Source organism: Crocodylus porosus, unplaced genomic scaffold (genome assembly GCF_001723895.1).
Source record: "Crocodylus porosus isolate Cpor-Errol unplaced genomic scaffold, CroPor_comp1, whole genome shotgun sequence".
NCBI classification, from domain to species: domain Eukaryota; kingdom Metazoa; phylum Chordata; order Crocodylia; family Crocodylidae; genus Crocodylus; species Crocodylus porosus.
Window position 1 is genome coordinate 92,715,346 of NW_017728886.1, and position 26,003 is coordinate 92,741,348.

General features: G+C 40.1%; 1 protein-coding gene across 1 annotated transcript in view; it reads right to left on the reverse strand.

Annotated features, from left to right (window-relative positions):
- Nucleotides 1-18: 18 nt before the first annotated feature.
- The window catches only part of EGFR (epidermal growth factor receptor), a 222,289-nt gene continuing 196,304 nt past the window's right edge, over nucleotides 19-26,003 (reverse strand). The window contains exons 18-28 of the mRNA XM_019539300.1: nucleotides 24,888-25,010; nucleotides 23,455-23,553; nucleotides 18,694-18,879; nucleotides 13,445-13,600; nucleotides 12,613-12,688; nucleotides 11,039-11,185; nucleotides 8,030-8,127; nucleotides 6,189-6,356; nucleotides 6,030-6,077; nucleotides 5,808-5,913; nucleotides 19-4,959 (exon numbers count right to left, since the gene is read on the reverse strand). Of these exons, the coding sequence (XP_019394845.1) occupies nucleotides 4,583-4,959; nucleotides 5,808-5,913; nucleotides 6,030-6,077; nucleotides 6,189-6,356; nucleotides 8,030-8,127; nucleotides 11,039-11,185; nucleotides 12,613-12,688; nucleotides 13,445-13,600; nucleotides 18,694-18,879; nucleotides 23,455-23,553; nucleotides 24,888-25,010 (1,584 nt within the window). The 3' untranslated portion in view covers nucleotides 19-4,582. The remainder of the gene's footprint in view (nucleotides 4,960-5,807; nucleotides 5,914-6,029; nucleotides 6,078-6,188; nucleotides 6,357-8,029; nucleotides 8,128-11,038; nucleotides 11,186-12,612; nucleotides 12,689-13,444; nucleotides 13,601-18,693; nucleotides 18,880-23,454; nucleotides 23,554-24,887; nucleotides 25,011-26,003) is intronic.

The following is a 26,003-nucleotide window of genomic DNA, read 5'->3' on the forward strand; positions in this document are numbered from 1 at the left end:
TTTTTTTTTTTTTTTTTAAAGTCTTCTTAACAAGTTGTAAGTTTGAGCGGAGAAGAAACCAAACACGATGAGGAAACAAAGGTAGAAAACAGGGATTTCAGTACAAAAAGTCTGGTTTAGTGGTGATCTAACAGTACTATAAAACATGTCATGCTTGGCAGTGTTATTATACAGAGTTTAAGGTTTCATTAGTGTACATTTTCAGTAAGAAGGGGGAATACAAATACACGTGATTACTTTGTCTCAATTAAAATGTTCTCACAGAGAAATGTAAAAGAAAAAAGAAAAAAGCTAGAGCAGTTTTAACCACTGACATTGAAGAGGTAGCAGCTTGTGTGCTATAGCAGATGTTGAACTTTACTCTGAAAAATGCATGCTTGTCAGGAAATGCAAAATGTCTTGCTGACATAGTCGTGAGTCACGCTCAGACTCAAGGTATCTCAGGTACTCTCCAATATGAAGTGCTCAACTTGTTTGACTCATATCCCAGGATTGGCATGTACGTGCTGTCCTTCTGATCACAGTTTACTGAGTGGCTGAATGCAGCACTGCTTTTCTACCATTTGATGTAATCCCAGCATGTAGTCTGCAATATCCTTGGATAAACTGTTAGTACTTCTTAGCTAGTAAACTGTTTTAGGATTTATCCTGGGATAAATGCGATGTCTGTTTGTAGCCTAAGGCATCAAACTTGGCAGTGAATTCACTTTAACCACATTTCCCAACCCAACTCTCCTAGTTCAAACAAAGCAATTTCAAGCCAATCTAAGCTGGGCAGTGTGCAAAAATGCTGAACAAGACTAAACTGATCCGAAGATTATGACTTCATCTTGGATTACTTGACATTCTGCAGTTGATCAGAATTTGTAATGGTCTCTGTGTGTAGGGTTTTACTGTGAAATTATTTTTAAAATATTTGAATTGCTACCAGTTGTGAAATATCAAGTTCATATAGTCTTCGCCAGCAGCATTCCTCCCTACATTGAAAAACATCATCACCAATATATTTCAAATACTTCTGACATGTGGAATTCTACAAAATCTGTTGTGGTCTGTAGGATCTCATAGTTTAGGCAATTTTTTCTTGTTAACAGGCAATACAAGTCGTCTTAAAGTGGCTTTGGTCTCTAAAATTCTAGTATTTAGAAAATGTTTGATTTATAATAAACCTTTACACAAGGGGTGCTTCTTTTCTGCTAATCTTGGAATTCAATATCATTGCCAACTCATCAAAATCAGGAAGTCCTTCCATATTAAATAGTGTAGAAACATTCTCCTTTACCAGCACTCGGGGATTTAAGCTTATTGTTGCCCCCTAGTGGCCTAAGTTCACAGAATAGCACATCTAGCAAAATCCCATAACTGTGAAGTGGGCACGTAGCCACCTTTATCCTTTCAGTTACCTACAGTTCTAAGCAGGATCCCTGCTTGGCATCATTGTTGGGCTGAAGTACAACAAACAGATCATTTACACCATTTATTTACAATAATATTCTTAAATAGCATTGGAAATAGTTTCATATGCAGCTAACTACTGGCCCACAAGGGGTTAAATTGCACCCCTACCGGGATACTACCTGGCTGCTGCTCCCCCCATTGCTCCGGCTACAACAGTAGCTGAGGTGTCTAGGATCCTGCTCGCAGCTGGGAAGCTAAATGACAAGTTGGGACAAGGAAGCACGGTTTGCAGTGGGGAGGCACCGGGAGCAATAGTAGGGGTGTGCAGTAGCAGGGGTGTCTGGGTATCTAGCGTAGCAAGGGAGGGAGGGGGGCATGGAGATCCAGCATGTCAGAGCAGACTCGATTAATTAAGTCTGCTCTGCATGTGACCTGATGTACCCGGCACTGCGTCACATGCATTTGTAAGCATCAAGTAAGCGATGAGCTGCCTATTAAAAAAATGATGGCTTATTTGATGTTTATTAACATTGTTTTAAAATACTGCTAGTTTGTAAGCTTGGAGTCAGGACATAGATTGATAGTTCATAAACTAGAGAGAATATCTCCATGAGAAGGTAGCATATATATACGTATCGAGTTTCTGATTAAAAAAATATAAAGAAAAAAGAAAAACTCAAATTTAAATTTCTGAAACTCTCTGAATAAACAGAGTTACATGACTCAGATTTAAAGGTAGCTATGTTATAAAATCCTTGTTTAAAAGTACAGGGAAGTTAACCTGTATTAAATAGTTTCCATGCTACATAATGCTGCTAAAATTGTGCTACATCTTAAGTGTGCATTGTTTTTAAATAACATTTTAACCCTTAATCCTTCTGTGGTATAGTAAAGACTCTATAATGAAATACATAATATTGTATTATGCTATATTGTTGGGAGATGCAATAGATTTAGCATGCTAATTAACTGTTTATGGCTTCTGTTACAATCTTTTATGCATGTCTATCCTTACCATATGAGATTGTTAATGAAAAAAGAAAATGTCTTGTAACATGCATCTATTGCATTTTCACAACACAATTCACTGAATTTTGTTCTCAGATATACAAGTGTAAATTTGTATTGGAGAGCAGAATTTTATTTAATGCTTTAAATAAAATGAGATAAGAATCAAAGTGAGACATTGCATTCCCTATAAGGCTCTGAGTGGGATTCAGTCATTCTGAGAGGGATATACCTAAGGATAAGATAACACATGACTTTCAACCATATTTCCTTTCTTGCACCAGATTCTGGATTGTTCCCGACATTTTACTGCATCTGTGCAGGCTATCAGTGCGAAGCTACACTTCAGTATTCTACAAAATAGGACAATTCAATTTATATTCATGGTATATTTTGACAGTTTCCTAGTTTTACATATCAACACTATTGCAGCGGGTTGTATCATTTTCCAGATAAGGTGGGAGATGTCTCCATATTACTATTATTCTTGGAACGGGTGCTTTCAGTATTATTTTTCCCTACTCCTTTCAAAGAAGATACGGAAAAACATTGACAAAAAGTACTGACAAGTTTCCAGTAGTTCTGGAAGTAGCTCTCCCTCCCAGCCTACGCACAATCAAAGAAGCTTCTGGCAATCTTGGTAGCTTCTGGTATAGTAAGTTTTATATACAAAATCAATAAGGTATATTTTTCTTATCAAGACAAATATTGGAACGACTGACTATTCCACTGTGACAATCAGACAGTCATGCTGGGATTACCAAAGGAGGCATAGACTCCTTCAGAATTTTTTCTAGCCTTACATGGCAGAAGAGTCAAATAGATCAAATCCATTCATGTTTTCAGTTATACTCTTGTTGTTTCTCCGATTCCTTCCATTCCCAGGACAGGGAGAGCTTAACACAGTAGATAACTAAGTGACAAGCTGTTCCCCTGTTATGCCTCAGCTATTGGCTTCCCTCTGCAATGGGGTTATTTTTTAAACAACAACAATAATAATAATAGTAATAAACAATTTAATAACTACATAATTAAATAATACTCCTCGTGCATTTTTAAATCCTTTCTTTACCAATTTATTTTTATAAGAAAAGGATTAATTGTTTGAGCTATTTAAAAAAAAACAAACATCTTATTTCCTGGGCCAAATTTTTTGCAGTTTTGTTCCTGGCCAAGTTTAAATTTTGCCCATTTGTATTCTAATCACTTGCTGTCTTGCTGATAATTCCACTTACAAACTTTTTGCATTTCCTTGACATTTAGCAAATTTGCCCAATAAAGGTTGAGTCGAAGGGAATTTGGTTCTTCATTTTTCAGTTTCAGCAACATCTTTAAAAGTCTCATTTAAAAAGTGTAATGTTTGACAAGTCTAGAGCTAAACAATAGAACAGACTGAAAGCATGGTATTCACCTTACAGACAATAACCTAGCAAGTACTTAATCAGCAACTCTTCTATGTGCTGAGTTCTCCCTGTTGGTTTTCAACAGTAGTGGTCAGTAGGGAATGTGGGCTGCCATCCAACCTGTTCCATTAAAAAACACCTTACTGAGCAGAATCTCCCCAGTTCTCCCAGATGTTTTCTTCTCCCTGGTTGTGTGAAGAAGCAGGAAATGGAGCCAATATCCAAGGTGCAATTACTTGGAACAACTACTGATGTTCCAAAAGCTTTGCAAAACTCTTCTTACAGTATTAAATAATGTCTTGCTCTTTTCCTTTTCTGGCTATCTGAAGGTCACACAACAGTCCAACAGTATAAGCTTGTGATCTTCTCAGAGATCCAAAAAACCCCTGACAGAAAAGTTTACAAAAAAAATGTGCACTGTAGAAAGGAATTCAATTTACAATGAGGACAGCTCTTAACATTCATCCCCAAATGGCTTTTTATAATGCTACCATTTGAAAACAAAAGGAATGTACCTGCAATTTCTTATCTGCAGAAGTCTTTGCTTTATCCCAACATGCATACTAGTGGATGGTATGTGCCTAAGTTATGTATGGAAATGGGCAAGGAAAGGCCCACCTTGTGCTGTAAAATGAGTTTGGTGAACTCAGCCCACATGCTCGAAAGGAAAAAGCGTGCATTGTGGATGCTGTTCTACCTGTTCATATCTTGCAACAGTCAAAGTATTCACCTGGATTTCCATTCTTATTACTGCAAGAAGGGATTCTCTGTGGTCATGCTGAGGCTTCAATATATTCACTTTTTGGTGCTGCTACCCTTAAGTAGTCAGGATTTTCTGCTGCAGGAACTTTAAACAGGCCATTAGGCTTTGTTTCCTTAGGTAAAAAGTCCTGCTGGTAGTCAGGGTTGTCCAGATTTATTTGGTGATTGGCAGTTTGGTCCCAATAAGAGGAGCTCTCAAAAATCGTTTTGGCAAAAGGAGACTGGTTTGTGTTGAGATATTCTGGGTTGTCCACTGCTGTGCTGTGGGAATTCTGACATCTTGAGTCTGTAGAGGGCTTTGAATTTGCTGGGAGCAATAAGTTGTTGTAGATTGGATTCTGTACCACAGAGGCAGATGCTTTTTGCGGGATCGACTGATTTACATATTCTGAAATGAAGAGAGAGGAAGAAAATGAAGACATATAAATAATAGTCATTCCAATGGCTTGACATATAGTTTTATTCATGTCAAAACATAATCTTTTTAGGTAACAGCCTATGAAGTCCCTCTAGATTTTCATCAAGATTCCAAAATAGAGCCAAATGCAGGAAGTTCCATTAAACAGCACTAGTCAAGGGCTTGGAGAATGAAATTTGAGAGTAACTTCATAGATTTAGCTGCTGATTATAGTGATGTATGTATGGCTTGGTCCCTGGTATTGTTCTGATACTTTAGCTGGGAAGTTTTGTTGGAAGCACCTGCTCTCTCACACTGCAGGTTTTACAGTGCAAATATACAGCTCTACTAAAGGATCAACATGCGACACCATACTGCTCTTTTGAAGTCAACCATTTTAGATTCCTGCCAATTATATAAGTACGTTTGAAACTGCATACACAACCCTTCTCTATTCCACTGTCCCATTGGTTGTGCTTGCACTCATTTCTGCTTTGAAAGTAGTAAAATTACCATCAATGCAAAATTCCTACAATGAAAACAGTTCCAAATGGAAAAAAAAAATGGTTCTTAGAAGAGGTTTTCTGAAATGCATCATTAGTAGAAAATCATATTGCATGCATACAGAGAGCACACCTAGAATAAGCAATAGTAATCAGACTGGTGGAAGCATTAGGTAAATGGTCAGAAGCTATGAGAAAAGGTCGAGGAAAAAAGTGGAAAAAGTGGGGATTCTTAAGGATGCTGAATAATAAAGAGAGGCAGATGACCTCCTTGTGAATTACATTGCTTGCCAATAAATAAAACCTGAGGATGCAAAGCCCAACAGAAGCACTCACCAGGGGCAGCCAGGAAGCCATCATCTATGCTCCTGTCCAAGAAAATGCCGGTTGGGTCTGAACTGTACCGCTGGACAAAGCTGTCTTCCTTCACTGGATGCCCTTGCTAGTTAAGTATGGGATAAGAAAACAAAGATTAAATGGATATTATTTCACAAGGGTTGGTCTGAAGGGGCCTGGATACAGAAGAGGGGAAGGAGGTAAAAAGGGGCTCACACTTACCCCATTTCTATCAATGCAGGTTGTGGTTGAATTGTTGCTGGTGGTACTCTAGAAATAAGAAGGAAAGAAAATTATTTTGAGAGAGAAAATTGTTTTACCATTTTGGCAATACTAATTCTAAAAAGTTTGGTTTATGTGCATGGACAAGATGTTTCATACCAATGAGCTCAAGAGGGGAGCCCGGGATATTGAAGGGCTGTTGAAGAATCCCTGCTGTGGAATGAGGTACTCATCTGCATCAACAACATCTTCCATGTCCTCCTCTTCCATCAAGGTGCGATAAAACTTGGAATCTGTAGGACTTGGCAAATGCATTCTTTCATCTCCCTGCCAAATAAACCAGAGTGTGAGTAGTATCCTGGACACCTTTATAAAGTTGTCCCATAACTGAGCAGCCCCCTCCCCTTCCCCACCCCTTGGTAAAAAAGCATGCTCTCAGCAGATGCTGCAAAACTGGCATCTGTTTATTCAGATTTATCTATACCAGTGGTCTCCTATTTTTTTTAAGTAGGAAATCACCTTTGGCATTTAAAAGCAACCCAAGATCTACCATGCGCTGCCACCACCTGCCCCAGTTAAGTCTGTGGGGAGGGAAGGTGGAGCAGATTTGAGGCAGAGGGAGAAAAAATTATTTGGGGGTGTGCCTCCCCAGTAGGTGATTCTCACCTGGCCAGGACTCCACTCAATTTACCCCTGCTCCTGCCTCTGCAGCATTGTCCCTCACCACAGGGGCCTTGATCTAGCCCCCGCCCCTTCCCTCCCCCACGGACTGACCCGCTAAGCTGGGGAGTGAGCATGCACATGAGCACTCAGCCCCTGACCCCAGCCTTGGATCTACTCCAAGAGGCTCTGAGATCTACCGGTAGATTGAGATCCACTGGTTGGTGACCACTGTTCTAGATTATTCAGGAAGTTTGGACCTTAAGTTTTTGGTCTAGAATACCTATTTTATAAAAACCTTCAAAATCTACTCTCTTCTCAGGATTGCAACAGGGATCATCATAATCTTGGACAGGAATATATTCTTGGAAAAAAATTATTAGTTCTGAAAACACATATGCAGGTCCAAGTAAATATTTCTAGTTCTGACAAGTTCCAGTAAAGCACAACTTAAAGTATGGTTGTGAGCAAAGCACCTCACAGTGCATTTTTCAATCTCGTTGTGATGTTAGCAAATAACAAATTTTGTGACATTTCTTAGTAATTCCACAGAACGTGCTAAGAAGTCTGCTCTGGTGGGTTTTTTTTTTTTCTTACACCAAATGCAGAGACTATTTGAGGTCTCTATTGTGACTGCTGATGTTGTCTGAAGCAGTTTCTCTTTGAATATCAAACATCAGCAAACATATAGCACGGAGCAACACTGCACTGACAGAAGAATGGATTAAGGTTGCTCAACCCCCAGCTCTGGGCCAGATCTAGTCCCTGGCACCACTGTCATCCAGCCCGTGGAGCTCCACACAGATTGGTCTCTGGGGCTCCGTGGTGCCCTAGCATGCAGGGTCCAATCTAACCTGCAGACTGGCCCCATGCCACTTAACTAGCCCATTGGGTTGAAAGCCTGAGCAACGCTGGACTAAATGGTTTAATAGGTCTAATTCTCCTCATTCTAAGGGAGATGGAATACTTGAACATTTTTAGATTCTTTCCTATCACCGCCATATTTACTCTGTCCTTTTAAGTGAATACTAATAAACTTAAGATTTTATTGCAGTATCTTGGCAACAGACTAGACAAGCAGGCAGAACAAATCAATATGGTGTTGTAACTTTCTTTATGCAAAAGACTATCATGAGCACAGATTGCTGAGTTCACTTGGTCTGGCTTCTTTTTATATTTGGTCAAGGAATCGGAGGATTTTTGATACGTTTATCTCTAAACACCCCATGTATTATTATAATTTTACATTTCCTGTTATTACACACGAATGTCCTTCTAAATGGCTGTTAGAAATCCTGGTTCCTTTGGAAAAGAAGCTCTGTTCTATGTGTAATCAATACCTGTATAACAAGATAACGCTGGGGGTCTCGAGCCATTTTGGAGAACTCGGCAATCAGCTCCCGAAACTTGGGGCGGCTGTCGGCATCAATCATCCAGCCTAAGAGGATGACATGGGAAACAACACACAAATAACATTACCTCAGAAACCAAAACAGGAGAGAATTTTTAATGGGCAAGGAACTGTATGGTGTCTGTGACCTGGGAAGAAGTTTCTTGAAGCCATGACAATGAGGGAGTTGATTTACATCAGCCTTTTTTTTCCCCCTTTGTTCCTGGCATTTCAGAACAACACCCCTGACTCATCCCTTAAAACCAAATAAATAACAGATATTGTAGAAATAGTGCTTGCATAGCTTTGACCTGCTGGGAGAAACCTCCTTTAACTTTGCTCTCTTAAAGGCCAAAAACATCTCAGAGCTACCGAGTCCAAATTTTGTTTCAGGTGTGCAGGCTTGCTAACACACCACTGGATCCAGAGGCTCCATAAACATTGATTCGAAGGAAATCTAGGCCCCTACACCAAGGTAATAAAGAGGAGAGCCCAAAGCAGCTAGCAGGGCAGGAAAGGGAATGGTGTAGAGGCGACTGGGGACAGGCAGGGAATCCAATGCCATGCAGATCCCCAGTGCTCCTCACCCCACACACTGGGAACCATGGAAGCTATTTCAATTTCAGATCCACAGTGGGGGTCAGGCAGGTTCCTCCCTTCCTCACTATTGGCTCAATTCTGCTCTGATTTACAGAAGTGCAGATTTCATGCAAATGCTTTGGACAGGGCTGCAGGAGCAAAACTGCGTGGAAACTGATTTCTCGGTTTGCTGGGCAAACTGAAAAAAGTGTTTTTAGTTCAGCCTGAAAATATTTTCTCTCTAGCTGAAACAAAAACATCAAAAATATTTTGTTTTATTCCAATAAAACAATTTTATTCCATGTGTTAAAAAAATCATTTTGGGGATCCTTTTAACTTTTTTCTAAAATTAAAAAAGCTGAATTTCTGAACAAAACGTCATTTTGGAGGGAGAAGTTGCCTATGCTCTCTAAACAATGCCCAGGTACTTCCAAACAGCACCCACACAATCCAGCAAGCAGGGAAGGGAGCAGGTTATCAGTTCCAAGGAGTAGTCATGTATTTCACATAAAGCAGTCACAGGATAAAAATACAGAAACTTTCTGAGCAGGGATTGGAACACCCGACTCCCTTCTCTTACAGGTGTGTGCCCCAGCCACTAAGCTAGATAGCCACATTCCCTCTTGTTCTCCCTCTGATTCAATGAATTTTCTTTTAGGCAAAGTGACATAGCTTCAACTGGAGGGTGCCTGTCTCCCAAACAGCATATACCATTGTGTATAGGCAACACATGGGGGAGCACATGCCCCCACTGAGATTGTCCGATGCCAGCTTCTGCAGGCAGTCACTGCTCGCCCCCCACTTGTTGCTGATTCCGCCGTCGCTCACCAGTACCTCCCCGCCACCACGTCTGAGGGTGGTCCCTGCTCACTGCCGCTTGCACCATTGCCAGCATCTGCGGGTGGTCCTTGCTCGCTACCATGGTGCACCCCCGTCTCAGGAGGCACCAGTCATTCATGCCATTGTGATTAGAGCACTTCCCTCGGAGAGGTGAAGATGCAAGTCAGAAACCTTTCTGGCAAAGGAAGGACTTGAACTTTCTTTGAGATACTTTGAGATGAAATACCACTACCACGTTTTAAAGGAAAAGGAGGTTGCCGCAACACTTTGAGGAGAGTGGTCTATAAGGCATGTCCTAAAAATGCCTTCTACCGTGTTTCACTCAGGTGAGACAGACAGACAGAGAAGGCCTGGCTGTACCTGGATTCAAATACTAGGCATGAGACAAAATGACCTTCTGCTCAAACTAGCTAAGACTAAGAAGGGTATACACAGAAGCAGAATGAGAAGCATGGGGAATTTAGTGTTGATAAGGTGCTTATAGATTTTAAGTGCTTCTAGGAAAAGGTGACATTGAGCTTGTGTTTTAAAAGAGAACAGTTTGGCTCTTAGTTGTTTTTGATGGGAACAGAGTTGAACCCTTTGGTATGTCTAGCTTTCATTAGAAATATTAATTTTACCTGGCTGATAACTTACTTCAAAAACTGTGTCTGAAATCTTTATTATTATTCACCTGGATTATCTTACTAAGTTTAATTTTTGTAGAACTAGCATAATTTGAAGTCCTGGGATTAAGCTATCACTGCCAGGGCTTTTTCTGCATGGCATTTACAGAAATGTTTTATTGTCATGTATTAGGGGAGGCTATAAAATTAGCCAATAATTTTAGTTTCTCTATTAGATAAATCAGATGCTCATTTGAGCAGGCTTGCTCCTTTGTGGATGAGTCATAATGTTAGATTATAGATCAAAGATCTCAGAGGAGTAGACTGGAAGGGACCTCAAGAGATCATCTAGTCCAACTGGGGATTAAATCTGCAACCTTGGTGTTATTAGCATCATGCTCTAACCAACTGAGCAGTAAACTTTAATTCAAAGAAAAAACTAGTCACTCTCAGGAATTTGTCCATTTTGCTTGATTATTAAAGTGTTTAAATGCCATCTAGTGGGCAGCTTCTGAATGTCCTCAAACATACTCTGCGACTCATGGGTGGAAACAACGTCAGTATATGGGCAAACATACATTTCATCTGTAAAAGTGGCAGTGTAAGTGTTGTAGGAACCTGCAGCAACACATACTAAATCATCCTATTTTTGACCCAGGCTGAAGCATGATGAAACTTGCAGTAGTTCTGCTATACTGATGTTGCTACAGAATCATGAAGTTGCATTGTAGCAGCTGTGATAGCAGCAGTGTAACATAGTAGGTAGCATGCGATAGCTGAACATACTACAGGGACACCATTCTTTTCCTACAATGCAAGGCTATACTTTCAGGTGAGCCACATGAACAAAGCATACTGCAAACATATCACACACTGTAACCACCTTCTTTCTTATTCCTATGGGTTATACATGCATGTATAAGAACTGAACTCACACTTGACCATGATCATATACACATCAATGGTACAGATTGGAGGCTGAGGCAAACGCTCGCCTTTCTCCAAGATGGATGAAATTTCACTAGCTGGAATCCCATCATAAGGCTTTGATCCAAATGTCATTAATTCCCAGACTGTGACACCTGTAGGGCAGAAGAAAGGACAGTGATAAAAGCACATCAGGTCAGCTAGAAATCATGATGTTCCCAGAGTGGAACTCATTTATCTAGTGTAGGAACAGAATGGGAGAATTGGAGGCATTCATCTTGAGAGCTGGCGCGGCTCTCTAAAGGGGCACTCACGGATTATACAATTGTCATCAGTTCCGAGAGAGTGGGAATGTTCTATCTCATAGATATCGGTATTTTAAAGCAATTCATTTTATCAAAAAAACCCTAAATAACAAATTAAGGTTTTGCATCAAATAATCTCTTTGGAAACAAAACAAAATTGCCCTTTGTTTGAAAATATACTAAATTAACTACTTCCAGATATTTTATTCTAGCACATCAATTAGCCCCTGATTTTTTTTCCAGCTGTGGTTCGTTTGATTGGGACCTGAAGCAGAATTTGGAGTGGGAAGTAAATATGTGTAAATGAGTTAATAAGGACAGAGGAAAGGCCACACAGGGTCAGTCCTGGAGTCCTTCTAATGTTTGCATCTTCCCAGAGTGATCCATAGTAAATGCTTCTCGAAAAGGTTCAGGATACCCTAGAATGGCATCTAAAGAAAGAACTGCCTCCAAGACAAGATTCTTCCTAGCTGTTCTTCATTAGAGGTTGGCCAATGCCCGGAAGTATACTACATATGCTGAATTATCAGATACGATCTCCATAAAAGCACCTACTGTATCTTCCTACATAAAGGGAGAATGGTGTTTAAGAATTTGATTTGATGTGGTTGTAAAAGACTGGCTTTCATTGCCTCCTTTTGAACCAAATTCCAAAATACGTATAGGCCTATGTATTAAAGGGCATTCAATTACCTAAAATTCAACTTATTTACCAGGCTATTAAGGCCTTATCCAGCCAGTTCCAGCTGAGGTTTCTAGATGCTTAAGTTCAAAGGCCATTAGTCTACTTATTCTATATAAACTATTCTGCACAAAAGTTTGGTGCCACTTGCTTTTTCATGAAACTCAGGAAGGCAATGATTTCTAGGTGTTCCAGGCAAGACCACGAGCTGATGTTGATTTGTGTATAGCTAGGTGACAATATTTGAATTTCTCATTCTTTGTTGTTACATTATTAGGTGGGTTAGTTATTTCTTAATGCTAAATCTGCCCTTCACCAAAGTGCAGCTGCCACCCTCCCGACCAAAAAAGAACCCACTGCTTGATTGTGTTTTTCTTAGAGAAGTGATAATCATATCGACTGCATGCTAAGATAACCATATGCACCACCCAGTTAAGCAGTTCAGGATTTGGCCCATTCAAACTTTCCATCATTTTGATACTGAAGAGAGTGGAAAGACAGAAAGGAAAAAAAGTGATAGTTTGCATAATGTCATGAACAAAACCGACATTTTCTCACATCTTTAAAATCATTGCAGCCATGTTTTTTGACTCACCGTAACTCCAGACATCACTTTGATGGGTATAAATGCGGTGTAAAATTGACTCCAAGGCCATCCATTTAATCGGAACCTAAAAAAATTTACAATTAAGCTATCGGTCCCTATCCCAAACCTAGAAATAAGTCTACTACAAATCACAGTGAATTTTTCAAACCAACAATTTGGTTGTAGGCTGAAAATCTCAGATATATGGTAAGCAGCCTGTGATTCTCAGGGAGTTATCATCATTTTGATGGTTCACTCAGAGCCTGAGAACTCACATAATATTTTGCTTAACAAGAATATTTCTAATGATTTAATTTTTTTAAAAATCATGCTTTAAACACCGCCCCCCCCCCAAAAAAAAAACCTTCTCATATCGCAACAGGATACAAATTAACTCCCAGGCAGTACAATGAAGTTCACTCTGAACTCATATGGTTTCCATTTATGGTCTCCATAACATTCACAAGCAGCTTCTCCGCCATAAAGACATGCTGAAGAGAGGCCTTTCTTCAGAAATAAATATATAGTATTCCCATTCTGTTCATAAACTATACCTCATTACTGGTGTTGGCTACACTACAGAATTCAGACAGGCTTTATGTTTTTCAAAACTCATCTTGCCTTTTCCCAGACATAATGGGTGGTATTTTCAAGCATTCATCATTGGACTACCATTCTCTTTCCATTAAAAAGTTAGTGGACTCTCACCAGTTTCCAAGGGAGCACTTTTGAAAATACCACACATTGCTCCTCTCATTTTTCAAATCAAGATTTATACACAAGTACAAACAACTTCAGCAGCTAGTAAGCACATAATGGATGGTTCTCTGATCCTTCTTACTTTGCCTCCTTCTGCATGGTACTCTTTCTCATCAGCACCAAGTAGTTTTGCCAATCCAAAGTCAGTGATCTTCACATGTTGAGGAGTTTTCACAAGGACATTTCTGGCAGCCAGGTCACGATGTACCAAGCGACGTTCTTCCAAGTAGTTCATGCCCTACAATATACACAATAAGCAAATGTTATTCCTCCCTCATACACACCATGTCAGAAAGTAGTAGAGGATTTATACCTGGTCTAATGGGTGAATGCAGCTTTCACTGGGATCTAGCCCAAGGAATCTACATACAAGAAGGTACTTTCAAGGTAATGGGCCAAATTCTTTTCCCCTCGTACTTCTGCAATGCTCCTGACCTCAGTGCAACACAGAACAAAACTTGGCCAGCATGTTTAACAAAAATATATGTTCAACTCACATATACTGCATATATAAAATAACAAATTGGAAGAAGTGTTCAATCAACCAAGTAACAGTGTCAAGGGGTTGACTCTATGCTACCTCTTTATGCACTCCGATTTGTAACTGCTAAGATCTGGGCTTGCTCTTTCAAAAGTGATGGGGAAAAATATTTTTTGTGGCTGAGTTCAGCATTCTTTCTGCCTTCAACTTCTTTCTGCAACATTATGCTCTGCCAGTTTCAGTACCTCCTGTGACTAGGTTACATTTGACACGTATATAAATATATTTGATACAACTTCTTTTGGAGGAAAATAGAAGTTCTTTTTCCATATGGGCTGAAAAGCTTTTTAGAAAGATAAAAGGCTTATTGTGCTCGTCTTGCTTTGTTATGCCCTGAACCTACCATCTGTATTTCTGACCACAGAAACTTTTCTCCTGAAGGGAAATAAAAAGGCAAGTTTTCTAGGGTTCTCTCAGGACCCTTTTTAAGAACTACAATCATTCATTGTTGTGTGTCTGTGTGTTTTTAAAAAGAGATTTAAAAAGAACCATTTCAGTCTATGAATATAGAACCAAAAGAATCAGACTAACATGAGGACAGAGCACTGAGGGGAATACTTTCCTTCCAACTCCCACCCCATTTTCCCCCTGCCATTAAGATGGACCACCATCACATTTTCCTTTAAGTCTTTAAACAGCTCATCCCCAATCTGGTAAGGGTTGTTAACACTGCCAAAAGAAGCCACCCCAACACACTGGCATAAGGTGGCAAGGACTATGCAAACTGATATAAATAAATACATTTATATCTTTACTAATCTAAATTTTTTAAACAAAAACATCTTGAGCTGTCTATAAAAAGCAACCCATGATGGGGGGAGGGGGGGCAGAAAATAACTGGAAGAATATAAATATTCTGCAAAACAGATATCAGAAAATGATTAAAGTTGATACCTCCTGACAGACAAAGGCTCAGTCTCAAATTAATCGATACTTCAAATGCTTATGCACATGCTTAATTTTACACAGAAGAAAACGAACCACTCATGTATAAAGTTAAGCAGATGCATAAGTATATGCAAGATTGGGGTTTTAAAAGTTTATAATAAACCAGGGAACTCATGTTCTCCACAAGCCCCTCAACATCCTTTCTGCAAGTGCCGTTTAAATCAATCTTTTTTCTAATACTTCATCTGAAAGACAGCTACTCTGTGCACTAATCAAATATAATGCTTATATATTAAGAAAATGATTTTAAAAAGCACAGGAAGAGAAACAAAAATAAGTTGTGAAGTAGTCCCTTAGGAGGCTTGTTTCCTGCTGTTTAGTTAACAGATCTGAACAGACTTGTTACAGTTTTTAAAGGAGAAACACTGCAGTTTTAGAGGTGGAAGATGGTTAAAAAATACAGGTTTTGTAGATGTAATAAGAAAAAGTGCTGATGGGACAGAACCATAAGTATTATCGATGTGAGTGTTTAGAAGAGCTTTAGTGCAGAACCACAAAGTAGAAGGTCAATCAGTAGTGTTGAGGGTATGAGTAGTTTTGAGTGGTGGGCAAATGGACATAGAAGTCAAACAGAGGCTAACAATTGTGAATGGGAACATTTCAGATGAGTAAGAGAGCATAACTAATGAGCTGGCACAATGAGTGGTTTTAGGACCAATTTATCACCTTCAAAATTTATGATAAGGAAGAGCGGAAATTTAGTTAAGAGATAAAAATCTCCCAAACCAGGAAGGAGTAGTTAGTTAATTCAAAATAAAAACACGAGAAGTCAGAATAACTGAGACAGGCCAGAATATGGGAAGTTTTCATGAAAGTTAATTACACAGAATAAAGTTTATTTATTGCATTATGCTCAGTACACTACAAACTACTTAGAGGGAAGGAAGCTGTTATGAATAAATCTCTGAAGTCTTCGGCACATTTATCAAAAGCAAACCATGGCCTGGCAAACGTGGAATGTGCACAAAGCCTCGAGGGACTATTAAGGCCATAAGTGTGCCATATGTTCCACTTCACTTAAAAACAAGAGCAACAAAAATAGTGTAATAATGAAACTGAACATCTTACTGTCATCCATAACAGTTACCAAAACTAGATGCACTGCTCCCTTCCTTAGCTCCTTCCCCTGGCTGCCCCAAAATTCTCTGTTACAAGAATATTTAAAAATCGGATGACCGTTTTGTCATCTTTTCATATCACATAATAACTAAAGAATTTTGCTCTGGCTTTCCTAAAACTTACCTGGTAACTGGTGTCTGTAGGGCAGTATTTCTCTATCTTTATACAATGTCCCTAGGCCTGGAAGGGGCAGGGAGGGGTTTGCAGGAGGAAGGATCAGCCTCGTTGGAGCTCTGGGAATGGAAGGTGCCCAGCAACAGATGCCTGTGGCCCCAGGTGCCATGGGGAAAGAGCTGCTCTGAAGGTGGAGGCAGCAGGCATCCATCATGATTACAAGAACTGTGATTGCAGTAAGTGTGGCAGAAGCCTGCTGCTGCTGCCTGGAGTTGACCAGAGCACCGAGAGACCTGGTCCTTCCTTCTATGGATGCCACTTTCCCTGCGGCACGGTGCAGGGCTGCAGGCACCTGCTGCTGGGAGGTTTGGTGGAGGGAGGGGTGGGAAGGGCTGCCTCACTTCAGTCCTGCTCCCTGGGGCTGCACCAGCTCACACAGGACTGGAGACAGGCTTGGCCAAGCTGGATTGCCTCTGCTGTGTGTCAGCAGTTGCCATGCCTGTGGCTGATGTTGCGGAAGAAAGGGGGAGGGGTGCTAGGCTGCGCCCAGCAACCAGTCAGGAGTGGCTTGGCTGGGGAAGCCCGCTGGGAGGTGTGTGGGAATGCCCCCAACCATGATTGCTGACTGGGGGTGAGGAAGGGGGGGTCCCCCAGCGGCTGATTGCCGAGCCCCAAATCACCAGCGGCAAAACCAGAAGTGCACTTCTGGTTTCATGGCTGGTATTTCCAAGGGGTGCACGGCCAATATCACCAATGCGTTGGCCTCAGTCCAGGCAGGCAGCCTGTGTGTTTTCCCTGTACAAAAGGACAAACATGCATTCGTTCCCTCCTGACTTAACCTAGAGCACTTAGAGTAAAGCATGAAACTTAGATCACTTCTGCCTCAGGGTTTTTGAAGGCCTGGACTTAGCCTCACTCATCAGCAATTAAAACTGACTATTAAACTGTTCTGAAACATTAATAGGGATTATAGGTGGCAAGTAGTGCAATGCAGTGATTCAGAGTACAATGATGGAAGGCCTATATGCTTTCCAGGTCCCCAACCCCTCTGCTTCCTTTGCCCTGACTCCAAGCATCCAACCTGTTTTTTTTTCCCCAGGAAACAAACCCATTTTTTTTTTTTAATAGAAATTTGAATAAAAGGACAATGCTGACTTCATTAAAAGATACCTAATGTTACCTCAAAACCTGCCCTTCCTGCCACATCTTTATTTTTTTGTGCTATTTATAGCATCTTAGGTCAGGGCTGTCCAACAGAAGGCTCATAGCCTGCATGTAGCTTTCAAATGTTTAACCTGTGGCCCCTGGGCTCCTGGTCTGACTGGCACTCTCCACTTTGCTCGCTCTTTGCTGCTACTGCCATGAGTCTCCAAGCTCCCTCTTCCTTCTTCCCACTTTTGCTGCCTGCTCCCATCCCTGACCCTTCAGAATGTGGACAGCCTTGCCTTACTTTAGTTGCATAATTATTTAATCAGGTCTGTGAATCTGCATTTGATTAGCCAAAATAGTTCATTAGGATAGCTATATTTAGAAAACATCCCAGGACTGACTGCAAGATCGTGATTCTGTATATATGCTGGTAATGAGACAATAACACTTGCTGGCTCAGAACTTCTCTTCTGAACACCATTGGTTTAGCTAAAGAGGCAGTATACTGACATTGTCCAATTTAAATAAAAGTGCCATCGCACTAGTTCTTTATTTAAAATTACACAAGTATCAGTGTAGGTAACATGAGAATAGATTGTGAAGTGTTACGATTTGTCTATGCTTACTGAATATTTAAAATTGTAAATCAACTTAGTGATTGTGAAAGGTGTAGGGTTTACTTTTTAGAGAAAGGACATCTTTCATTTTATGAAGCACAGGGAGGGCTTTGGTAGCAGTAGCATAGTCTCAACATTGCCCAAATGTGAGAGATTAAGTCTGGAGAGTATAGTTTTAGTGTCCACATTCCCTCTTTTCTGCTGTCTCTGCCACGTTTGACAAGCATGTCAACTGGTGCCAAATGCAGTAGGGTTTTTATTATAGGGATGCATGATAACTGGAATTGGATTAAGTGCATTAACTCACTGCATGTTATTTAAAACCAGCCCATGGTTGGCTAATGTCTTTCAGTCGCAATCAACGAGCATCTGAACTGGTGATTTAGTAGCCAAATAGATGTCTGTGCAGCGCACTCAGCAAAATCAAGGCATTCCTCCCAAGCACAGAAGCAGCATGTGCACTTGATTTAATCACTGTGGCTGCTGAGGGACTCAGCACAAAAAGAATAGTTTTAAGGAATGACCAATTATGAATTATTGAAGAAACACGACAGCGGTGTTAGCATGGGACTAACAAAGACCTGCCAAATTCCACTCCTGCGTCCACCACTGATTCACTGGTTAAGTCACTCAACTGTTCAGTGCAGTTTTGTTACTTGTGTATTGGTGATAACATTAGCATACAAGAACGTTCTTCAGTTTAGTTAAATACTTTCAGAGTGGTTTGAAAATGTAAAGCACTGAATACAAACAACTGTTGTTGTAGTGCTTGGAGACTATGCAATATAAAGACTTAGATAAAATACTTCCAGATTCCTTGGTTTGGGTTATAAAGAGTTTTACCTTTGCAATCTGCACACACCAGTTGAGAAGGTACTGGGAGCCGATGTTGTCCTTGTGCTCTCGGATGTAGTCAAGGAGGCAGCCGTACGGCATAAGCTGTGTGATAAGCTGGACGGTGGAAGTAAGGCAGATTCCCAGCAAACGGCATACATGAGGATTGTCAACACTAGCCATTACGTAAGCTTCCTGACCCGAAAAAGAGAAAACAGAATGAAACATTCCCTTATGGATGGCAGAAGTATCTGGATGGAAGAGGCAGTATTAAAAAAAAAAAAAGTCTGACATTTGATAAGCTACAGAAACTTCGTGTACAAATTAGCCACACAATGGCCTAATACATTTCTTCCACTGCACTGGGAGATCCCAAATCTCAATATTGAAGCACCATTCAAAACAGCACCAAAGCAGCCGAATTTCCCTGTACCTTGTACACCAAGCTGTTGTGCTCAGTACAAATGTCCATACATGCAGAATTTTCAGAGGAGGTAAATAATTTCAGTTTTTGTGGGAGCTGACGGGTGCCTGATAATTTTTAAAATTCCCAAACCTATTTAAGAACCTAACTGAAAATGGGGAAGTCTAATTTTAAACAGCCAATCTGAAAAATCTTGGCCAGATTAGTAATGATTTTTGTTTTCATGTGTTATGTCAAGATGAGTGACATAATCAAAGAGTTTGTACTGCATTTCCTTAGAGCTGGGGCAAGGATTAAGTAATCCTTTCACCAGACAGAACTCCAAGGCTTGGTTTTTATAAATTGGTTAGTGGGGGCATCCATAAACATGACCATATGAAAATATTTAGCGGCATGCAATAACTAGTTACAGATTTATATTATTAACATAATTTGATTTTCACTCATCTAGGTGTCCTTTTGGTCTGTCTTTATAATTTTTTTTGGCTTTGTGGTTTTTGTGTGTTTTTTGTTGTTGTTTTTTAAAGACCTATATTTTTGCAGGTTCAGTTTGATACCTACAATCAGCTCTACGCACAGAGCTGAAAGAGGGCCTAGCTGGGAGAGAAAGGAAATCGGGTCTTGAGGCATTTTTATACGTGCAAGCGCTGCAGGTGCTTTCAAAAGTGCCTGGCACTACGATGCTTACAGCTGTATAAATGGTGAAATGTGCATCAGCACAAAGAAAATGGCAGCAGCGCACTTTTGAATTAAAAACACTGTGGAGGTGCTTTAGTTCAAAAGCGCACCACTGCCATTTTCGCTGCGCTGACACACATTTTGCCACATATAACTGCAAGCTGCACAGCACAGTGCATGTCATCTCCCATGCAGAACAGATTTGATTAAATCAAGTCTGCTCCAAAGCAGTGGATCTCTGGCTGAAGGTACTGAAGGTATGTGTATAAATGCCCTGAATATTTAGTTATCTTATTGTTTTAATATTATTTTGTTCTTGATCTCCAGTATATTGCTTTTGCTTATTCTTTTTTATATCATTTAGTTGAAAATTAATTGAGCAGGAAATAAATGGGAAATTTTCTATGTAACAGACCTTCTAAATCAGCATCTGGAATGACATCAACTAATCATTCCTTGACAGGTCAGTATTAAGCTAGCAACCCAAAGCAAACAAAAATAAGTCATAAAGGAAAGTTGTGCTCTTTATAGAGGCTTAGGAAATAGTGCAGTAGCAGTTAAATCATCGTCCAATAAGCTTTTCACAGATGTCACGTAGCTGGCGGAAGACTACTGTAAGACATTTAAGCAATGATGTTTAAAAAAAATACAACACTCCAAATGCTTGAGCAATGTTTTGCTTTGTCAACCACATCAGTGTTTGCCATTTCTAGCCCAAATGCAACAGCAATGGTGAGATGTCTGCTTTAAGGTGCTAATTATGGTTTTTTGCTCCTCACAGTCTGGGTCCAGGGTCCCTGGACAGTAGGGTTACAGAAGAGTGCCACAGAACTGGATGAGTAACAATCACCTTACAATATGATGAAATCTCCAGGTTAGTCTACAAACTCTAAAGAAAATGTGTAATTTGCTATTAAAATGAACATTTGGAGCACTTTCTCCAAGAAACATGTGGTTCCATCCATCATACATGCTATAGGGTGCTTTCTTAGGCGAGGAGGCCGAGTTATATTAATTTCTATATAGTCTTTGATACCACCCAGTTCTGACAGTGAAGAAAGAAGAAAGTCTGTTTCATGTGCCATTTCCTGTTAAAATTCAGATGCATATTGTATTAATTTTTAGTTGTGTGAAAAAATGCAAACTCAGAGCTGTTCTCTTTGCCCATCTGCTGCACAGCCTGCAAGGAGCTGACCTGAAGACTGGGAAACTGGTAACCAAGCGTGTTGAGTGGGCATGGGCCACACAGAGAATGGAGCTCTTCCAGGATTTGACGGTGCCTAGTGAATTTGACATGGCAAAGTAAAACAAGGCATAGCTTTCTTGAAAAAAAGTAGACTGGACTCATTGTTCAGTCACAGGTCCCTTTAAATATTTTAACAAATTAAAGCCGGTCTTTGTTTCAACTGTTTATCTTGGAAATCTCTGAAGTACACTCTGACCTGCGCCAAGTATGCTTGGTATTCAGCAACAATCTCCTGAATTAGCCCTACCCTAATAAAGCCAATGGGAGTTGCAGTTGGAGGGTCAGCTGGATTACATGAACTAATTCTTTTTGACTTGCTGTATACTTAACTAGCTGTTCCTTTTTAAAAAATGATTAGTTAGACATTATTTCTGAAGCTTCAGTGACCTTCAAGAGTCAGTCGTTTAATTCACCGAGTCTTGATTCTCTCTCTCTCTCCCCCTCTCCTTACCTCCCTCTGTATCTTTTCTTTTTCTGTGACATGAGGAACGAATTCCACCAACTAAGCCATTTAAAAAGTAAACGCTACTAAAAACAGCAAGAGCTGTTTGCTAAATCTCCTACTTCAATGGGGGAAAAAGATCCTGTGGAGATATCTGAAACACTTTAAAAAGAAGAAAATAAAATACTTTGATATCTCTGAGAGCGCACATTCCACTCAGCTACTGTCCCACCATGGGAACAGCTTGAAGGCAGGATGCAATAATTTAGCCTTCTTGATTAACCCTCCTTTTACTCTACATGCATGTAATACAATTAGGTCCAAATTTGTATTATTCTTCCCACAACTGTTTGCAATCAGCTTTTTAATAGCTTACAATCTTCTTTATAAAACAAGGCTAAATAGATTCATGTATATTCATGACATATGATGTCTAAACTACACAGACATATGTGCATATGCATGCATGCACAGGCGCACGCGCACACACGCACAAGCTTTGGACACTCTCTCTCTCTCCCATGCTGTTTGCTGAAGAGTGGGGATCTAACTTCAGTTATAAAGGAGCAGAAGAGTGGTCAGCTACTTCTCTGATGTTTGCTCTTCAAACTGCAAATTCCTCCTGTGGGTTCAAGGGCCCTTGGCTGGAGGAAAGGAGGTACAGAGCTAGAGTATGCAGGCAAGCAACTTCTTTACCATATCTTGACATTTGGAAACTACACAGAAGTCAATACAACCTGGGGTTGCATTCTTTTTTCCTGCAGAGCCTCACTATACTATTAAGCTCTCTATTTCAGGTGATCAGGGTGCACCCATATAATGGGCACACCAGTGCCTCAGGGAGCTGAGCCAAATTAGCAGTGGACCCCAAAGCAAAGTTGTTGACATGGGATCTATATATCTGTACTTTTGCCTGAGTTCTAAAGACGGAGGGGCCAAACTCTTCTCAGCACCTTCATCAGATTAAGGATTGGGGAATAAGGTTTACCCCCATCCCAGGGCAGCAGCCCCAGGAAGCAGATGATCATTCCAGGAATGAAAGTTTATCTTCTGGTCTACTGCTGCTCTGCAAGGGAAGTGCCTCATGCAAGCAAAACTGCTCTAGGTGCAGCATCCTTCCCCTAACATGACAGTGTAGACAGCCCCTGAGAGGTTGGGAAAGTCTTTAAACAGACCAGCACTGCTTGTGAGCCACGGAAAGCTGGCTCCTGTCCAAGCACATTTAAAGCATCATGCATACAAGTCTCTCATTTTTAAAGTTACAGTTTTAATACTTCCTTTAGCACTATGCATGATCGTGCATGAAGGCAGCTGCGGGAGACACTGTTTCCCTGCAGAGTTTATGCAATCCTGCTATGTGGGAAGAAGGCTTTGGCTGGTGTGGTTGAGACAAGAAGGACAAACTATACCACGGTATTGTTCTCTAGTGCTTTGTCCATTCTTTCTTCAAAAAGCTCAAGTGACTGAACTTCTATACTTTCTCTTAGGTGTCTAGGTGATTGTGTTATAGATGTCACTGCTGAAAGGTTTTTGTGAATACTTCAACTTTTACCTTTACCTTTTTACATTCCATTCCAGTCTTGCTTGTGCTATTCTAAGGTAGGATTTTCAAAATGCACCCAGTTTTCTGCCCCCACTGCAATCCATCATAAAAATTCCATTGACTGATTAAGGAAGCATAGACAGTTCTTTTTTCTACTTCCCACTCTTATGCCATTTTCCCCTGTTTAGCACCGATAGCCTTCAATTATTTGCACACTTGTTCTTCTCCACACCCTGATGTAATCCCAAACTGCCAAATTGGAAACATATGAAACATCCACGTTGCGACAGCAAAAAATTCTGCGAACTTGACGTAAAGGTAGGATCATCGTTGTCGTTGTCCATCTTGTGTACATTTCAGGGAAACACTTTCTGGGCTGATGGGAACAATCACTACCAAGATCAAGAAAACTTTACAAAATAAAGGCAAAATCTTACATCAAGTATTTCCTTATTGGCTTTTGGCGATGTAGCCTCTCTCAATTCCTTAATAGCAACAGGAATTTTAACTTTCTCTCCTTCAGGAATCCAGAGTCCCTGTAAGATAAGAAAGGTTGCTAAGGTGCATATCTCACTGGTTTGCTATCATGATTAAACATACTGCCATGTAGAAGCTTGATACAGTCTAAGTAGATTTAAATATTCTAAGCAGAAATAAGGAGAGCCTACAAAGATTGTGTAGACATATATAGCAGTCAATGTCTCTGGTGGGCTGCACAGCATCTTCTTAATTGAGCAGTATCTCTCAATCTCATGCCTTGTTTTCAAAAACATGCATATTCAGTCACCTTGATTCACATGTGCAAAAAGTACAGAAAACTCATAAATTTCCATCTGTGTTGACAATTACCTAATCAGTGCTAACAATTATGGCAATTGGACATGCAAATTTGACATGACTGAACACTACTAGTCTCTGCTGAACAAGTTTTCACTATGTTGACTAAAGCGTCACTTCCAATTTACAAACTGCTAAATGAGAAAAACTGGGATTTTCTCCTTTGAAACGAGACAGCAGCTAACCTGATGGAAGAATTATATGACATTCCATTTTTTAGCATTAGTTTGCAGCACTAAATTCATGTTACAATGGTTTCTTGTTCTTAATTGATAGCATTAGGTTGCCAGTTAAGTAGAGGCCAAGTTTAAAAAGGGGGCAGGAGGAAGGGGTGCCAGAATCAATGACAGTACCAAAGAGATTTAGAAGCAAAACTGCCAATTAAAGATAATACAGCTTGTGTTCCTGAAGTCCTTAAGACAATTTGAAAAACTGCCCAAGTGTCTAAAATTAAAAATGGATAAATTGTATCTTATAATTTCAGTTCCAAAAGTAAAATGTGAACCCTAAGGCTTACTCACTGAGTAGGAAATGTTTTAGAGAGATCCTCTCAAGTAGAAGAGGAACAGAGAGAGCAAAAAGGGAACGAAAAACAAACTGTCCCTTCCATGCTCCTGTGCAGTTCTTTGGAATCTAAAAATAAATGATCTATGAATGAAAAAAAAGGAAGAACTAAATGATCCATGAATTAAAAAAAGAAAGAACTAAAGTATGTAACAGAAAATTGCCTGGCATGGAACACCAAGTGGGATATCCTATGGTTTCTTTTTTCCATAACATTCAGAAAACAAGACATCTCTGTCAGCAGTACTTTTTAGATAGACAGGTCTTCAGCACTGTGGCTCTCAAAATCTTCCGAAGAACTTTTTATGTTCCCAGACACCGATTCCCATGCCCATGTTCACTGGACTCCAGCTAAAGCAGGACTTGCAAATCAGTTGAAAAACTGTAACTGTTTTCAGTTCTAGGCACACATGTTTAGACAGCTTTTTGTGTGAAGGTGAGGAGGGTTAGAGTAACACAGTGGCCGTACCTTATAAACAGTACCAAAAGCTCCAGAGCCCAGAACTTTGACCTTTTTAAATTCCGTTTCCTTTAAAATCCTCAGATGAGCTTGGTTTGGTGCTTCCCCGCTGGGTGTTAGAGGTTCAACAAGCTATCGAATACAAGAGAACAGGACTTTACAAAAATATACTGTACAGGAGGCTAGCAAGAAGTACAAGCACTCTACACTGAACCAAAGGCTTTGTTTTTAATAATGTACATTTCATTCCCCATGACATGTCTTGCAGAGCAATTTGGCTCTTGATTGGTAGCTCTGAAAATCTTGAGCGTATACAGTTTTAGTGGAATTACTCCACATTTGCACAGATGTAAATCCCTCAAAATAAACTCAATAGAAGTATTACTCTAGATTTGTACACAACCATCTCCTAAATGTGAAACAAATGGAAACAAAACAAATTGAGAGAAAGTAGAAAGATTATAATGACTTTAGATCCTTTAAAAAGGCACACAATGATGACGAATTTTATTACCGTAAGTTTAGAAATGAACCAAGTCAGAAATGCATTATCTTCATTTTAAAAGATTATGCAGCCATCACATTTAACCTTTGTAGTTCACCTCAATTACACCAGAAAAAGCCACTGTGTTATTATCGGAGGTAGCCCCTGTGTTACAGGTTATTATGGAGAACACTGGAAATGCTCAGGTGACCCTCCATTTCTAAAGGCAAAAGGGAATTTGAGGTTCGCTGCTGGATTTTATGAATTTCATAAGAATTTTGTTGGAAAGGAATAAGGGAAACAACAGCAACAACAAAATAAAACAAACAAACAAACAAACAAAAAACCTCCCTTTAAATGGCAGAACCTCAGCACTTTCCAAATCTTTAAATTTCTCTTTTAACAACCATTCTGTTGTTTCCTTTCCTGAACAGCTTTGTTAAAAGCAAGCACATACTTGGCTGGATGCAAACCTGTTTCCTGCATGCCAACTACTTTCATGCTGTGATTCAAGATTCTCATTTCGAGGAGCACAAAGCGCACAATGTGAACTGAAGCACGATCTGCACTACAACATTATAGCTGTAGAAGATGGCGGCTCATAAAATGTTGCTAGGTAATGGAGTGAAAAGTAGGGCAGC